The 18,367-nt window shown below is 49.4% G+C and overlaps 1 protein-coding gene across 7 annotated transcripts in view; it reads left to right on the top strand.

The window, feature by feature from the left end:
• LOC142563919 (uncharacterized) overlaps positions 1–18,367 on the top strand; it is a 253,141-nt gene that overhangs the window by 201,748 nt on the left and 33,026 nt on the right. For all 7 annotated transcript variants that reach the window (XM_075674643.1, XM_075674639.1, XM_075674642.1 and 4 more), the window contains exon 28: positions 16,848–16,878. In XM_075674643.1, coding sequence (XP_075530758.1) covers positions 16,848–16,878 — 31 coding nt within the window. The remainder of the gene's footprint in view (positions 1–16,847; positions 16,879–18,367) is intronic.

Here is an 18,367-nt window from a genome sequence, read left to right as displayed (position 1 = left end):
TTGTTCGTGAACTTCTCTGCGTAACCCCATTTGTACATAGAAGTCTCTAGGGCACGTCCTTGGTTAACCCCTCTGCATTTCCCTTCTCGTTTCTCTCTCTCTCTCTCTCTCTCGACTGCGCAGCATATATTGTTAGCATTTTGACTCATCATTCGTTTTTCGCTGTTCTTTAAGAGCTCACTGTGGCTGTGTTTTGTTTTCAATAACAAAATCGATCATTGCCATTGCGCAGCGACTGTTGAGTTGTGTGTAGTATCAGGCTCTCGTTATACCGCGCACCTTCTCGTGTTTGGAACTTCCCCTCTTGATAATCACATCCGCTCACGCCCTGCGGTCCCCAGTTCGCGGTATTGTGAGCTTGCATCGGCGAGGTATATACGTCCCACTTCCTCGAGCTGTGCTTCCTCTTTATACGTCGCGCCCGCTCGCTTTTTACGAACAGCTGTTTAGCTCGAACAAAGGCTTCGCCGGCACACCGCAATCATTCAGTTGCAGGACGGTCTTCAGGCCCCTTTCGAACGACGTCGCGGAGCCTCGGTGGCCCAATTAAAACCGCCGAAAGAAAGTTTTAATTGATTTACGGCTCGTCTCGACTCGCTCCTGCCCTGGAAGCCGTGTGTCGATTCGCTTGTCTCTAATCCGTGACGTGTCGAATCGCGCGGCGTCCCTTTAATGTTCCGACCCGACGCGTTTTCTGATGCTCGCGTCGGCGGCTTGTGCTGCCGCTGTGGCTGCGTCTCGTATTATGAGGTCGTCCTAATCGGAGGGGGAGGGCTTGTTTTCCTGTCTGTCTAACGCCCCCGTTTTATTACTCGGAAATCCCCCCCTCTCCACCTCGATCTCTCCCCCCGCCGTGCCACCCGGCACAACACGGCGCGAACGGCACGGGAGCGCCTTGTCTTGCCTCGGCTTCGGCTTCTCCTCCTCCGCGACTCAGCTCGCGCTCCTCTCGCCTCCCTCGTACTTGCCGGCGGCGAGGCACCACCACCACCGCTGCTGCCGTGAGCCAGCGTCAAACCATTCGCGCCGGCGCACTCTGCGTGCGGCAGCTGTGCTCGTTGCGTCTTAACTGGCGCGGGCTGCCTGTCGTTCTGGAAGTCTGCCTGTCGGAACTTCTGCGAATTTCTACTCCGTGTGCTTGTGACATCCGGTTCCTTCTGACGTCCGGTTCTTTTTCGTTCGAGTTCCGTGTCTTCCCACCTGCCAACGGACGGGAGGAGCAGCGCGGAATCGCGAAAACGCGAGTGACGGACCTCGCACCGTTGCTCGCCTTCGGAAACGCGGCAGCAGTCTTTTTTTCAAGTTTCGTGGAAGATCCTTCGGTGGGTCGCCGGCGTGTTCTTACGAAAACCAGGTGGCGTCGAGGAGAATTCGGTTCTCAAGTTGCGTGCGGCGTCTCTTGCGCTGTGAAAGAGAATCGCGACCCTCCACGCGTGGCCTCTTGATCAAAGGCCGCTGTCGTTCGTCTTCGGCTGAATTGGAGCTTCCCCCCCCCCTCACCCCCCTCCCGCTGTTTGGTTTATGGAGTGTCGTGAAAAGTGTTTGTGTGTGCGGTGACACCCGTGAATAGAAGGCAGCCCGCGAGGCTCTGTCTGCGTGTCAGTGTTTGCGAGAGCCTTCTTCGGCGGGCAGCGTCGAATACTACAGTCAGGACTCTGGGTTTGCCACCTGTGCGACCACCTTCGAGTATACTCGGAATACCACTGCGGTTCGTTCAAGAACGGATGCGTTTCGCCGTTGGAAGTGCGTCATCAGTTCGGCTGCTGTGAGCTCTTCTGTCGAGTGAATTCTTTGTTTCTGGATGCGTTGAAGCCGGAACGATAGAGGGCAAGCATCGCCTAGAACGAAAGCTAGCGGGCGACATTGACTTTCCGCTAGAAGAACGCCTCTCGTCACTTTTCCATACCAAGCGCGCAAGAGGGGCCTAATCTTCCACGAGGGCGGTTGTTTGGTAGTTGTGTGGGCACGATTGCTGTGCTATTCTGATGTTTGCGTTTGAGGCATATGCGGTGGCCTTTCTCCTACCATCTATGCTGAGTTATAGCCTTTCATTCCCATGAAAACCGGTACAGCGCAGCTTGCACAATGCGAATGTGGTTCAAGGACGGATTCACTTCTTGTTCGCCAGCGGTGCTTCCCTTCTAAGTGGAGCTGCGTGATCTTCGGGAAGGAGAGCGTTTCACTGTACAACGAATTCGAGATACACGGATTGCCAAAAGTTGCGCCAGCAACCTTGTCGCCACGTCATCGTGGGCGTTCGGACTTTCACTGAACTGCCGTCTCTTTCTTCGCCCGTGCCTAGTTTGAGGAAACAAACTTTGACCTCGCGCCGGTTGCCGCGCGCGCGGTCTTACCTGATCGCCGACTTTCGATTTCGACTCGTAACTGGGACAAGGAGAACGGACCGAGCGCGCTGTATATTGGCACTCGCTTTCTCCGGCACCCTCGCCTTAACGAAGCTGACCACGGAGGTGGGGTGTCTCTATGTCCGGGGAAAAACAAAGGAGGAACGGTGGGAGAGCGCCAGTCGAAACCCGCGAAGCGACTAGTCTGGCCTAACTTATGGTCCCGGTTACCACCCCCTCTTTACCGATCGACGGAAGCAGCGTTCGGGCCTTGCCCCGTCATAGGCACGCTTGATCCCTACATCGCGCCGTTGTCGACTTGACAGGCATTGTGGGAATACGACGGTGACTCGACTCCTGTCCGTCCGCCTACCGCCTTCCACGGTGCCATGATTGCTCAGACTTGACACCCGAGTGCCTTGTGTATGTAGCCGTACTTTGCGCGTCGAGGCCTTTTCCTTGCTGCTTTCATTATAAGGAGAGAGGGACAGGTGATGACGACTTGACAGATCGCGCCGACGTCACCCTCATAAACCGTCGTCGTGTATTTTCCGCAGTGAGGTGAAGGGTGTCGACTTCGCGTCGGTCGGATGTTTATACCTGTCGGTTCGCCGCTGCGCGCCGATATGTGAACCGTGACTCCGTCAGCCGCGCGTGTGTGTGTGTGTCAACGTCGCGCGCCCAGTCGCGACGTCATCCCGTACCGGGCAGCGGTCTCGCGCGTGCAGCTGGTTTCTAGCGACCGCTGTTGCGCCGCGCGAAACGCGAGCCGCGGCAGTAATTAGCCGGCGCCGCTCGGTGGGCTCGTTGCTTGCTAAAGCCGTTCTCACAGACAGGCGGACAAGAAGGCGCGGACGTTGTTTACACTTCGCCGGAGAAGGGCCCCGGCGAAGGCGACGCACTCGGCAGACGCTCGACTAAGTTACACGCCGAGGAAGAGGTTGTCGTTGAAACAGCTCGAAGACCTGATGCACGGGCGCCAGACCCTGCTCTACGCGGCTGCTGTCGCGCTGGAACTACACTGCCGGCGCAGATAGAGAGTTGACCTGTTGAAGGAGAAAGCAGAGTGCCCGTTACGCTGTTGTACAAGTTGTCGATTTTTGTACGCCATGGAGCCGCCTCCCGGGCCCATCACAAGCTTCTACGACCTTATGGTCGCCATACGCAACAGGTGAGCCCTTCTCTCTCTCCCTCTCGGCTGGGAAAGTGCGCTTTGCCCACATGGTCATTCGGTTTTTTTGGCAGCTATGTGATCGGACGTGTCTGGCGCAAACGCGAGAATTGACGGTACAGGTTTTATAGCGCCCTTCATACTCGAGTATTTTCTGCCTCTTAAACGTACCGTAAGTTCAGCCTGCTGTGTGTGGCCTTCTTTTCTGTAGAAGCGGCCATAGATTACCCTGCTGCCGGTTCCGCATACACGCTATTGACATTCAACGCTATTGACATTCACAATGAACCGTTCCTGCACGCGATTGCAACTCGTATGCTGGTCTGTGTCTTGTGACTATATAGGTATGTTTCGGTACAGCATAATAAGCATACGTTCCATGTGTGCCCAGGTGGGAACAGCGCAACAGTTACTTTTGTCGTGTTCAGTAAGCCCAGATTCAGGCTCGGACTAGTCGTCGCTTTAGAGCCCAGTTCTCTGCTAGTCACAACGTTGGGGTTCTTTGTCGATATGTGCATCGTTTTAGCGCGGTCTTTGAAATATGAAAAAGGTCCTCTCTCTCTCTCTCTCTCTCTCTCTCTCTATATATATATATATATATATATATATATATATATATATATATATATATATATATATATATATATATATATATATAGACTGTACGGATACGGGGCGTATATAGAGCATACAGGATTTTTCAATGGCATAATGTATACAACTTTTCACCCGTCACTCCTTTCGGAGAGATTAGCTTTGGTGACCTCCGCAGTTTCACTGGTCGCTTATTTGGGCGAGATGGTAATGGATCTCCAACTTTTATAAGTGCGCTATAGAAAGGACGGAAATCGAAGTAGACACCTATGCAGCAAAACCGCCAAACATTCAGTGTGGGCAAATAAACTTGGGGAAATGTTGTCCCGGTAGGCCTTAATTAGGCATGAATTGGTTTCACGTGCCATGGAACAACGCTGGGATTTCGCTGGCCTCTGTAACTAGCTTTGCAGCTACCGTTCAGTGACACATTTGGACGTGAACCATGAGTGTTGTGTATGCGCTGAAAAAATTTCTGTAGAGAAATAGTTATCCATTGGAGAGTGTCATTAAAGGGGTAAAAAGTGCAAACTGGACAGATATTACACACAGCTACAGACGTGAGCAATTGGGCAGCAACAAAGCTAAAAATAAGCTTATCTTTGCAGGCCTGCTAACATTTACGAAAAAAATTCTTTTGACAGCTTCTACCGTTTACACTTTCATCTGCCTGACTTAATAAGCGGTGTGTAAGGGAGTTTGTCAAAATTTTCCGGTAGTACCCGTTCGCCTCACGGAATAGACGCGGAATTTCTAGCGTTCACACCTACGCACGCGGAATCGCGAGGCGACTCGCGATTCCGCGTCTCAAATCGCCTGTCTGAACAGGCTGTTACGGCTCCACGACGGAGCGCCCAGCGTCGCTGACATCTTGGCGACCGCAGCGCGGGCACGTGTAGTTGACGCGCCTTCGAGGCAGGCCGTGATTCACTGCGAGCCTGCAGGCGCACGTTTTGGCGTTTTCTCGTTTTGACCGTGCTAGCTCTCACCGTGTACCACATGTCTCACCAAAAAACCGAGTTGCACGTTCGTTCTGTTGGCTTTTCTTCTGGTAAACGCCAATAGCGAGGGCGTAAAACCCGACGTGCTATTCGCGGGCAGGTCTAGAGTGCTGTCGCATATAACGCGGCCTTCCGAACGAAAGCAAAAGAGAAAGCGGGTCACGTTCGTGCGCTTTCTAGCAAGATTGCGAGCCGGCGACGTGCGGGCAGCGACTGCCGCCGACCGTGCCCCACATATGCGCACGCAACAGCTGTGCTGTCTATTCCGGCGGCCGTAATAGGTGGTAGTCTGGCGGGCGGATGAGTTTGAAGAACGGGCATTTTGCGAGCGTATTGCTTCTCTTTCTTTCTTTCTTTCTTTCTTTCTTTCTTTCTTTCTTTCTTTGCTGTTCTTGTGCGTGCTTGCATGCGCTTTGCTAGTAGTCTATACGACGTTTGCCGTATAAGCGGTGCCTCGAGGTTGTCTTAACCACCCGCTTCAACGTCACAAGAAAGCCTGCTATTCTCTAGCTTACGGAATCGCTGGCACGATTCTTGGACAAAACCCAAGGAATGCGTCGCTGCCGTTTTCGAGATGGTTCTAATCGTTGTCAGCTCTTGTTAATTGTGTCGCCCCCCGTATTCTCAAACTGTCCTCGACTCAAAGCGCTTCACCTACCCACTCCAACGAGTTGAGCACAGCGCGGTCCCTCGACTCATGAAGACGCTGCGTAGTTCTCAAGAATGGCCGTGGAAGATCACACGTGGCCTCCGAGATCACACATATGGCTTCCAACATCGGAGGCCATGTGTGATAATGAAGCAGTGACCACTTCTGCCGAGGTCTGCCGCAGGGGATTGCGCTGATGTGTACTTTCCTTGAGCCGAGGTCGAACATTGATTGGAGTAACGTTGTAAAATTAACCGCGGTAATCGTTATAGCTAATATGAGATTTTGGCTTGGCTATGTACGGAGGTACCAACGTTGTATCTTTTTGGTATGTTTAATATGCCAGTTGTTCCAAAAAGTAACGGGAAATTTTAAATTCAGAAAACCATACAGACATTACCACGGTGCGGGTGTGACATGAAGAGACCGGGATCTTAATTTCTTGTGTTATAACGAAACATTTTATTGCACGCATATTATCGCTTCCAACCTACCGCTGCAGCTTGCGCTGTGGCGCCTCTGTTCAAAATATTGCCCCACCTTGTAGTATCGAGTATTTCAGCTCGATAATTAGACATTATTTTTTTCTAAATGCCACGGGGACTCTTGAAAATTATGTTAACGTTAAAATAAAACACCCGGTGTATATATACAAGGGGGTTTATCAACCTTGCACATGTGCCAATGTCACTTCAGAAGGAGAACGTTGTTTCTCAATTTGTTTTATACGAATGTGTGTAGACGCAAGCCAGACTGAGTCGTTTTCTGAACCTAACAAGGCCGGGAGACTCGAGACCGCTGATTCGATCTGTGCTTACTTTGTTTTCGTGCGTTGTTTCCTTTCGTGTGGACATGAAAGAGGAAACACGCGTATGCATTGTTCTACTTCTTGCCGGGGACTTCTAGCTTTCTTTTTTTTTTTTTTTGCAGCTTTACTTTTTTGCCAGGTTATCTATGCAGTCATGTTATTGCTGGGTACAAGACGCGCTCCTGCTGTATGCTAAATTTCAATAGAGGGTTTTATGTTTTGCTTGATACGTGATCTAGTTAAGCTTTTCTGACGACATTTATCGATAGATTTTTACCGCAAAACCAGTTTTGGCAGTTTGCGGACCAGAATACGTTAGCTTAAATAACATACTTTACAACGACTCTCTTCTGTAGACAGCATTGAAGCTTATAATGGTGAGCCAGGCCCGCATGACAAAACTTGCTTTTATGAAAGCATGCCATAAGCGCACTTATTAAGGACTCCGTTATTGGTATTCATTTCTTTATACAGGCTAAACGAGCGTGTGAAAATCATGTCTCTGCAAATTCTGTTAAATATAGAGTATGTATTTTGATAACGGCTCTATGTAGCAGTGTGATCGAATGTGCTGCGTAGTTGCTGCAGAGGTGGTAGGGAATCAATTGCTTGAAACCAAAAGGGATGATTGCCACAAATAACCGTTCCTCTTTGAAACCGAGCGAAATTAGTTTTCATCTTTTAATTTTGTTCAATCACGTAGCCAGGTCGCAGTCCGATGAGCCAAGGTCAGCTAGGCATGATGGCCTTATCAGAGGTTCCTGTCCAACCTGTCACTCAGACTTTCTCATCCCAGCGCTATCTTTTCAATGCGAAATTTGTTTTCTTTTATTTATTTATTTATTTTTTGCTTCTCTTGCTGTTCTGATACATACACAAAACATTGAAACTTGCGGGCCGTCGGCGCATTTTTTTGCGCCGGTCGAGCCTCGCAGTGTGACTAAACTCTTATTCAATCTTAGTCTACGAATTCAAATACGGCAGGACTAAGTCTGATAAGCTTTTTATTTTATTTTATTAGCTTGCTTGCGGCAATGCCTGGCGTTATTTAAAATGCTACGATCACTTGCACGGTATATGTTGGTCGCTGTGACGTGGAACCACTTCGACTGTACAAGCGACATGACATTTACGACTTGTCATTATTTGCGATAAGCACAGGTTCAACCTTCCTGACCCTGAGAAAAAAAAAAGATGAAAATATAAAAAAAACTTGACAAGCGTCAGAGAGCCGTAAGCAATATGATACTTGATTCTGCCAACCTGTCTCGGTGCACAGGAGGCATGGACGCGTCGGTGACGTCGCTAAACACTGGGTCGCTCCCGTTATACTGCGACTATTGGGGGCTGACACTTGCGAGCAGAGGGACCCGCAGCATTCTGAGCTTTTTCTTTGCCAGCAATTTCGTCGATTCCTATACGCCTCGTAGCTCCAAGAGGTCGCGCAAATTTTGCAGCTTCAGGGCGTCGCGATAATGTGGCGCGCCAGGTGCAGTGTTTGCTAGGCCCACTCCAATGTCAAAATTGAAATATCCTGTAATAGTTTCCCCTACATTTGATACTTGCCTAGTGGCACCCCCCCCCCCCCTTTTTTTTTTACAAGCGGAATGCGTGTGGTAGCCAGAGTTCCTACGACTTCTGTATTATGTCTGTGTGTCTCTTCGTGTGTTCCATGACCTGCCGTATCTTTTCGCATGTAATGAACCTAGGAGGCGTCCCGCGTTGTATTTCGTTTCGTTACGTCGGCTTGTAAAATCGCGCAAATGTAAGCAATTTTACCTGCAGCAATGAAAGCAGAGCCGGTGCATACCCAACTTCCTTCTAGCACAACGTCGGGCGATGTCTGCTGTACATTTGTATTGCTTCGATTGGTACGTGGGTTGTATGGGAACGTCGGTGAATCCCATTAGAAATCGCTGTACCATAAGCATGCCTGTATGAAACGTGTGGGGCGCTTTGTTTTATATGTATACCACCGGCCGGCGCCTTTTTACTAAAGCTAACGGTAATTTGATTTAAACAGTGTCTCTGTATAGTGGAAGGATATGTATTGCTCGGACTTCGTAACATCATGATTTATTTAGAATGTAAGAACAATTCGTGGAGTTTTTATGAGTTTGTCACGCACGCACGCACGCACGCACGCACGCACGCACGCACGCACGCACGCACGCACGCACACACACACACACACACACACACACACACACACACACACACACACACACACACACACACACACACACACACACACACACACACACACACACACAGACACACACACACACACACACACACACTCACAAACACACACACACACACACTCACAAACACACACACACACACTCACAAACACACACACACACACTCAAACACACACACACACAAACACACACGAGACAGGGGTATATAGTGTTATAGTGAAAATTATAATCAGTCCTACCGTAGCACGAGCTCTACACTAATGTTTCTTTTCACTGAAGAGGGAAAAATAATTTGTGCTAGGTTTACGAATTATTCTTGTACAATACCAACACAAAGAGGAGACGTTGTAAGCCAGCCAGGGTGCAAAAACAAAAATAGAAAACAAGACACGTTCGCTTCAAAAATACGAAAAAGAAAGACAAAACAAGTTGCCGCACCAGCTTGCTGTGACGTGACAGATTTTGACGGCGTATGCTTGGGACAGGTTAATTTTTACATCGGTAAAGACGGACTTCGTCGTACCGTAAAAAAAAAAAAAAAAGCCAAGCACGCAACTTAGCCAGTTAACGACTTTTACAGAGTCGCAGCAAGCCTTATATAAAGCGCTTTGAAATCCATGACGTCAGTGTGACGAACCGGCGCTGGTGTTCGGGCGCGGAATTTAAAGTGCCGAACATCGAGTTTCATTTTCTCTTTCAATAATCAGCCTATTGCCACAAAATTAAGGAAACTAAAATTTCGAAGTAATTGGTTTATCTGTCGAAACTGATTTATTGCTTTTTTCTTTAGTGTCTCATTTAACAATGGGACTGCACTGTACCTATAATGTATCGAAATACTACAGCTTTAGAATGCCGTCTGTCGCCTTAGGTGCGCTAAACGGAACACACTGAAGCGGTCGGCATCCACGGGTGCCACCATGTTCGACAATCACGTTCCTTAGTGCACGTCAACATTACTTGCGTCAAGCTCGCCAAATAACGTACACCCGTGAGCAAAAGTATGCAGGCCGAAGGCTCGCTAAACGAAAGGCGATTTCTTTGTAATGAAGACGCACAAAGTGAAATTGAGGATGGAACTAGAAAGTTCGCAAATGCGCCAAGCCTGGATTGAAGTCCTCAATTTCAGGTTATCTTCGTAGGCGAAGGAGGAAACCCCCCTTTATCGGGGAATCCCTGGTCCGTATAGTTCTGTTTAAGCGTGCACGTTATCATAGGGTACGCAAACACTAGTAACCCAGTAACGTACGGAGCATGCGCAGTGAGGACGACGCTATTTATTTACGTGCATCGCGCGCTTACGTTTGGCTACAAATGCTGTTCTAGAGCTCTCGCATACCTTTATCATCCTAAACTGACGTGTTGTCCCTCTTTAGTGTTTATTAAATGGTGTACCGGACTGTACGTTTTGTTTGTACAGCCTAGAATCGCACTCGGTCGGCTACGAAGTGCGGGAGCGAAGAAGTAACGTTATTATCGATCACAATATTTATTAGCCCACGTATAGCCGTGAATGTGGGACGTTTCCACTTCGGTCGTAAGGCGGCGAATATGCGTGGCGTGTGTACCCCGAGGTTTTTGTGTGCGTGTACCGCGACGCATTCCGTCCTGATTGAAGGAACAAATTACGCATAATATATGACGCCCCGGGGCGTCGTGAGTTACGTCTCCGAAATCTTTCTCAATCCTCGCACGGCCGTATACGGCACCCGTTTCCCGCGGCCGGTCCCCCGGCGCTGCTTAGCGACACCCGCGTTGTCGCGCGTGGTTATGTGCGGTCGTTAATAATAATTAAAGCTTCCGCGCGTCGCGCGCTTAGCTTCGCCACTTGCGTAACCATGGCAGCGTGATGGGGCGTGCGTGTTCAGCTACGCGTGTGCTCCTCGCCGTTTATTTGAACCGCCGCGATGTGGGCCCGTGCCGCTTTCCTCTCCTTTTGTGGCGTCGTTCGTCGGCAGCGAATTCATTAGGAGGAGTTCCTCTGAAGCTCAATTATCGAGTGTATATCATGCACGTCAGGATCGCGTTTCCTCCGAGGTTGGCCAACGTGTTTTCACCTGTTACGAACGAGTGTACGGTTGGTGTAGGTAATTAACGTATGCTTGTGTGGGACCTTGGCGTATAGCAGTAAAAAAAAAAAAAAGAAAAATTGTCTGTCGCGTGCGTGAGTGTGGGAGGGTAGAGCACGTTATGGATTATAGGCAGACTTCCTTAATTAGCTCTCCCGTGTCGTGAACTGATTATCGTCATTTTATCCGTGCTCTTGATTTCCCTGCTTTCGCTTTTTTTTTGTAGGGGGTTTTTGTAAATACGTCGCCAATCTACTTGTATCGTTCTGGCAGTACTCCTTTGCTGTATAGCTCCCCCCCCCCTCACGCACGCACACACGCAAAAAAAAAAAAACGAGAGAAAACCAAGTTGGCCGCTCTTCCGAACATGCTCGACCGTATGGTCCAGTATGTCTTCGTTTGAGCGTGGAAAGTCTGCGGCAAAACTTGCCTTGCGGAACGTTTGGATCGTCCTGCACCAAATTACTGCCATGCGCGCGTCCAGCTAAGCTTAACATGGCCTACAAACAACGACAATGATCCTAACCTCGCGAATTTTGTCGCGTTTCAATTGAAACGCATATATGATGACGCTGCGGCTGCAACTGCATTTCCGAGTTCCTTCCCGCCAGCGCCGGATGAGATTCCGAACGCTCTTCCAGCGCCGAAGTCGCGAAGGGCACAGCGTGGCCTCTGCGAACGGGCGATAAAACCCAATCTCGCTCCGTCGCTTCCTTTAATTTTTTTTTGTGTCCGTTCGTTCCTGCTTGCTTCCTTAATCGCTGTTTCCCAACAAGCCCGTTCCACTGCATACGAAAGCAGGCAATTACGACGGCCGAGGACAATCGGGCAGCTCCGAACGAGTGGCACCGGGTCGCCGTCCTTAATCCTCTCTTGTCACGACTGCCGCCGGTTCTACGGGGATCGCTTCGCTTGCGCTACGAATCGAGCTTAACAGCTTAAAGCGAGTTGGGTGCGTGAGGGAGGGGGGTCGTTTCACTTGTCAGCTGCAGGAAAATATCGCTTTGTAGTGAGAGCGAAAGTGCGGGGAGTTTGCGGGCTGATGATCCGTGTGGGTTTTATACTGTGTCGTCCGAATTAGTGCAGCAGCTCTGATGACGGCTCTATTGTCCTGCAGACAGTTTTCGTTGGCTTGTCTGAGTACGTGCTACAATTCCGTCATCATTATCGGCCTGGATTTATGTCCACTGCAGGACGAAGACTTCTCTCGGCGATCTCCAGTAGTGCCAGGAAGTTTCTTGAATTCGCACTGCCGTTCCTACGCGTCGCTTTCCTTGGCACCCTTTCTGCTACTCAAATTGCCCACCGCTTATGTGTTGTACGCATTGCATATATCTGGCGCAGTTCCATTTTTTTTTCCACCTCCTAATGCCAGCTATAGAACATCGGCTACCCCATTTGCTGTCTAATGCTCATCGTTGCCTTCCTGTCCCAACCTTACGCGCCTAAAATTTTATTGCGATAGCGACTATATGGGCACTTCAGCGCATTTCTGCCGTCGCCGTGACGTTCTGTATAAAGTCCAAGGGCGATATTTTCTTTGCATCGCTTATTGCGCGGTCCTTGCAATTCACGGAGGCGTAAACATGAGGTGATGCGGTATGAGCATTTCATGGTTAACTTCCCTGTCTTTCCTGCTATTTCTCTCTCTCTCTCTCTTTCACTCTTTCTCTTTCGAACCCGGCGGGGAGCACAATTACTGTAGTGCATAATTAGCGCGTCGTGTCCTTGCTAATTTCCAACTGCATCGCGGGTAGAAACTGCTTCATCGAATGGACAATCATTGAACATGGTCTGACATTATTTTTATTGAAGCGGTATTTTTTTTTCACATTCCTGAGATCGATTTTTTTAACTTTTTTATTTCTGCACAAGGATTTGGACGCCCATTTTTCTCGCGGTGATATGTATCCTATATAAGTGGTCTGTTTCCTGTCCTAACACCTCTGCCTTTCTTTGGCAGTCTGTGTTTTGTAGAAGCATTGCGCGACTCACTACGTCCTTGGTTGTGTTATCCTCCAGTTGTGTATTTTTATTTTTTGCTTGATGTGATTCCGTAATTTTTTCCGCCATGATGTTTCTAAGTTCAACGAAATCCTAATCTTTTAACGCAGTTTCAGTTGATCTATTCAATGCTTGCTGCCATTTTCTCTATTACGTCGGGGACCCTTAAACTTGCTGTGATCACCTGTTTTTCCCCTCTGTTAAAGGTGACCCACGTGCAACATGATGAGTTATGGACACTTGCTAAATTGCTAGATTTATGTGATTCTCTTTGAGTTCTCTTGGTTCATGTTTGGTTCATTCGGACTTCACTCTTTAGTCTGTTGACGACCGCCTGTTTGCGCATTCCCGCGTGATTTTCTTTTTATCGCGCTTAGATCCAATTTTTACGATCACTTGAATGTGCTGGTGCCATAGATTGCGCGAGATTTTCCCGTTGTACTTTGTAGATCTGCACATGCAAGGTCCTCAACTCGTTGACGAAAGCAGGTTCTCGTTCTTGTTTTATTGCAGTAGCAATTATACAGACTTTGCGCGCCCGTTTCCGCCGCTGCTGTGTCGTTACGTGTAAAGTCCAAGTGCGACAACACGGCGGAGGGAGAGGGGGGGCGTTCTACTCCGGCGGCGGCTGCATGTGGCGCGACTGTGCGTGGCCGCGCGGACCCTATGTCTTCAAAACGATCTGCGCCGGGTACAGCGTCTAGGCGCGCCGGGGACTGATGGCCTCGTGTGAGCCGTGCTCTTGCCGGTTAGCTCGCGTTGGAGCAAGAAGCAGTTCGCTCGCTGCTGCTTCCTCCCTCGCGACAACATGGCGGAGGGAGAGGGGCGCGTTCTACTCCGGCGGCGGCGCTGCATGTGGCGCGACTGAGCGTGGCCGCGCGGACCCGGCGGCCACGCTTCAAAACGATCTGCGCTGGGTACAGCGTCTAGGCGCGCCGGGGACTGATGGCCTCGTGTGAGCCGTGCTCTCGCCGGTTAGCTCCCGTTGGAGCAAGTAGTTCGCTCGCTGCTGCTTCCCCCCTCTTCCTCACGTCAGCGGTTTGACAGCGAGTGTCCGTTGTCATCAAGGGACGTGTGCTCATGTTTGCGTGTGCGCGCGTGACACCAGGCTTGTTAATTTAGTTAGTAAGCGAACGTTTATACAAGTGTATAGGACCGATGAAGTTGCTGCCCTTACTTCGCATAGCTGGATAATTATTTGCTATGGCAATCGATGCTTCGCCTTTCGGGCGAAACTGCGAATAATTTTTTTTTTTCTGCGACGTGTTCCCTTGTCTTTCGCGTGCTCCTAGAGGTGCAAAAAAATTATGAAGAGCAAAGCGTACTGTGTGCCCATTGTGTATTTGGTTGCGGGCCGACGTCGCGTGATTAGAGACATGGTTGCAGGCGCGGCCTTGGCGCTTCTGCCAGCTGTTTGGACGGTCGCAGCAGAACTGCCGCTGAAGCTAACTCCACATTTGTCGTGTGGTGTCACCTTGGAGATATTTAATGAAGAGTACGAAGAGACTTCCATCTCGCCAGAAACGTACTCCCAGCATTTCTTAGTTTGAGGTGATACCTTTGAAATACGGCTTCTCGCTACTTTGCCCTATAAGGAAGTGTGTAGGCAACATTGTGTGTGTGTGTGTGTGTGTGTGTGTGTGTGTGTGTGTGTGTGTGTGTGTGTGTGTGTGTGTGTGTGTGTGTGTGTGTGTGCGTGTGTGTGTGTGTGTGTGACAGGGAGAGAGATGGCGTGTGTTTACGCGACGGTGTAATGAAAGGCTGTGTAGCTGTGGCCTCGCGTTTCGAGCGTGTTGGATCCATTCAGGCGACGCGTTTCTGTTTCTTTCTCATCTCTTAGCGGCGCCAAGGTGTATCGTTACCGGTGTCAGGCGTGGTGACGCTAGCTTAGTTACCGCGAGCGCGGGTTTCCTTTCCTGTCCTGTTGGTGTTATATTTTGCCTCCTTTTTTTTTTCTTGCACTACAGTGAGCGCTGTCACGGCTGGCGTAACGAATAGACCACGTGAATTATGGGCGAGTCCTTTTCGCGTCCTCGTGCTTAGCGGCGTCGGTGATGCGATACGTGGTCATTAATTCTGCTGGTGCATATTGCTTTTGAACTGTTCTTATTTTTTAACTCTCTGAGTTTTCTGAGTCGAGCGGTAGAGCTCGTAATATCCGTTTGATATAAGTGAAAAATAAAGCAAGTTACTTTTTTGCTCACTTTATACCATCTGCGGTCGTTTGTATAGTTCACACCTGCATAGCTGCGCATATAAAACACTGATGTTGCTTGGGATCAAGGCTAAAGAGAAAATTGTGTAGAAGGCGTCTTACCACACGGCCACCTTTTCCGCCTGGCCATGCTTTCATCTTCTTGTGAACCAAACACGGATATCATTTTGCGTTCCATCACTCGCTTCGTGCTCCCTAACTTCTTTGGAAACTTGCTCGTCACGGCTTCTGCTGATTCCGCCCTATATCGGCCAATGTCCGGAGAACGCAATTATCGTGTACTTTTGTTCAGTGAGATCGGTAAGCCGTCGTTCTGTAGACTCGTGTGCCGTATACCTGTCTAACACGCCCCAGCCCAATTTCGAGGGTGCGAAAAGAAGTAATTCGGCACTCCCGCACGCGCAGAGAGAACCGTGTAGTGCAGGTTTGCTTTTTCCTGTACGTTCCCGTCTCGTGTACGCGCTGCGACAAAGGTTTTTCTCTTGTCTTCCCATTCCGATCTCACTCCAGGGACAGGAAAGTGCAGTACAGAGATGCATCGATCGACTCTCGCCTTTCCAGCCTTCGGTCCCTTTTGGAATGCCCTTTCCTACAGGGCAGTACGGCGGGGGGTGGGGGAAACGCATTTGGGGAAGGTGTATCGCGGAAATCCGGTTCCCTAGAAATGGCCAGGGGTACACAGAAAGCATAAGCCGCGAGGAGAGCAAACATCAGCAGCCGTGAGCGTGTATTGGCGAGTTCCGGACTGTTTTCTTCGCCTGTGTTGCTTCCTTTCACGCCGACTGCTTTTTTAACACGCTCGCCTTTTGTGGGGTGAGCATATTCCCTAAGGGGAAGCACGACATGGAAAAATGCGGGAAAGGCTGGGTGGTAGTGCAGTGCGAAGGGAAGTATAGCGAAGGGGAAGCATCGAAGGTCATTCCGCAGTGTGGTTGCCAGCATCAACGATTTCGTCGAGCGGTGTCCGATATTTAGAGCTTGCCTACGTATCGTCGTAATGCTACCAGTAATTGCACCATGGTCTCTTTGAATTGGAATCAATGTAAAATTTATTTTTGCGGAAACACGGGCAGCCCACCGATTTTTCGGAGCTCCATTTTTTTTTCCTACTTGCTCAGTTCGGGCCTACCCGCAGCGCGTCGCGCCACCAACATGGTACCATAGAAACAATGCGAAATTTCGGCCGCTGTTGCGTGAATTTTCCGTGAAAGAATTTCATGAATATTTCAGTGTGTCTGTGGTGGAGATGTTCTGTATAGCCGCGCGTCTTTGAAGCAGAGTGGTGCCTGTACGCAGCGATTCTGGACAACTAAGTCTGCGAACATATTGAGGATCAGTAGACAGCCTAAACAGTAAACAATTGTTTTTGTACTTTTACAACATTTTACTGTGTTTCGGCTTCGGCTGTATAGTGACTTTCAAATTTTAATGTTGCCAAAGTCTACTGCTGCGTATAGCGTGAGCAGAATTTCACCACTGTCGCACGGCCTATATGTATCGAGCGCGGCTTTGTTTCAGCATGCTTTTTTGACGAGCGCTCGGACCTTTTGCAATGAACCTATCGTGTTGCTTTGTCTCTGTTGGGGCTCTTGTGCTTTTCGCGAAGTTCATATATGCTGTCTGCGAATTCGTCATTCCGTTGATTTTCATACATGCCGCTTCTCTGTGTATTTCGGAGCCTATCCATGGCGTGGCATTAGCTGGATTAATGTCGAATTCCTTGTTGGTTGTTCCTTAAGACTCGGTTACGCTTGTTTTAACCTTTGACGTACTTTCTTTTCGTGCAGTTCGGACCAGCTGACGGAAGAAGAGATTGAGGTGAGTTGCATTTCAGCTTCTGTTCACCTGAGCTTGTCAGCGCGCGCCTTGAAAGGTTGCATGCTGGGTGCGCTTTGCCGCTGTTTACGGAAACAGCGCGAACGTTAGTAGAGCTTCTCAAAACACGCTTAAACTTCGAAGTTGGCAAAATGTGGTGTTACGGATGACTTGGGAAATAGTGTCTATATTCTGTAAATAACGGTGTTAGAAAGCTCGCGCGGAAGAAATTTTATTCCGAGTGTAAGTTGTTGCGTTTGTTGTTCGCGCGTCTTAAAGGCTATATCTGGGAATACTGTATACGGAATAGCGATGTGGTCTGCTGTGATTTTGTTTTATTGGTTTAGACGAGTTAGCATTTACTGAAACATGTAATTACCACGAAACACAGAAATGCACGAACGCGATGACACGGGTGTTTGATTCTGTTTTGTGGTTCGAAGTATTCTGCCACGATCTTATTTTTTTTTCTTTTTTTTTTGAGGGACGTTTTTTTTTAAAATTTCGGCAACAATTTCTGGGCCTATAGGAGATTTTCTGCTATATGATCGCTTGAATATTACTTCTGAACGCAAGCCAGTCTCATTATTTCTTTCTCACATAAAAGGGAGCGCCGGATCTGTTTTCGCCGCAATATAGAACGTATAGGACCGAAGCTCGTTTAGTTTTATTGCTGGCAGTTTAGCTCAGCGGAAGTAGATATTTCGACATCGCGCATGCCTTATTAATGACACGTTGCCAGCATAGCTGGGGCAGAATCGCAGCCTTTGTATGCATAACCTTCTGCGCCCGTGGCGGCGACCGTGACATCATTTCGTGACGTCACGCCGGGCGCACGTTGCATGGCCGCGTCCCATCCCCTCCCCTTTATGCGCGCAGCACTGAGACGTCTATCACGACGCAGAAATGGAACGGCGTACAAATTGTAGAGCTCCAGCACACCTCGACGTCTGTCGCAGAAATGCTCGCCTACTTAGCAGCCTTGCCTAAACCACTTTGCCGCGACCTGCCGGTAACCGGTTCCGGCCGGCGAGCGCGTGGTGTTGTTGTGGTCGCCCTGCGAGCTTCTTATCGCGGAATTAGAAAGCTGTTTCAAGCCGGGGATTACCGATGCCGAGAGATGAAATGGCCTCGACGGAGGGGACAAGACGCCTAGCATTTGTTCTGCCGATGCTACTGCCAGTTGGTGGTGTCTTGGTGCTCTTGTTTACAAAAAACACACGACTGGATAGATTCGACAAGGAACCGAGAACGCCAGAACTGTGCCAGCAGGGCCCGTCTATGAGTATCGGCGTGAGAACGTGATGATGCGCAGATTTATGCGAGTTAACTTTCCCGCCGAAGATGAGTCCTCTTGTCGATATGTTGTCACCTAACCGGCTATTTCCCTGGCTATAGGTGTGCCACTTTTTGTGTACAAATATCAATCTTGCTCCGTTATAGTAGTGACACTGCTTGTTCTCCACTGCATTCGGTTGCATTCGGCACCGGC

The sequence above is a fragment of the Dermacentor variabilis genome, chromosome 11, assembly GCF_050947875.1.
Source record: "Dermacentor variabilis isolate Ectoservices chromosome 11, ASM5094787v1, whole genome shotgun sequence".
Classification (NCBI taxonomy): domain Eukaryota; kingdom Metazoa; phylum Arthropoda; class Arachnida; order Ixodida; family Ixodidae; genus Dermacentor; species Dermacentor variabilis.
This window is presented reverse-complemented; position numbering and strand designations above follow the sequence as displayed.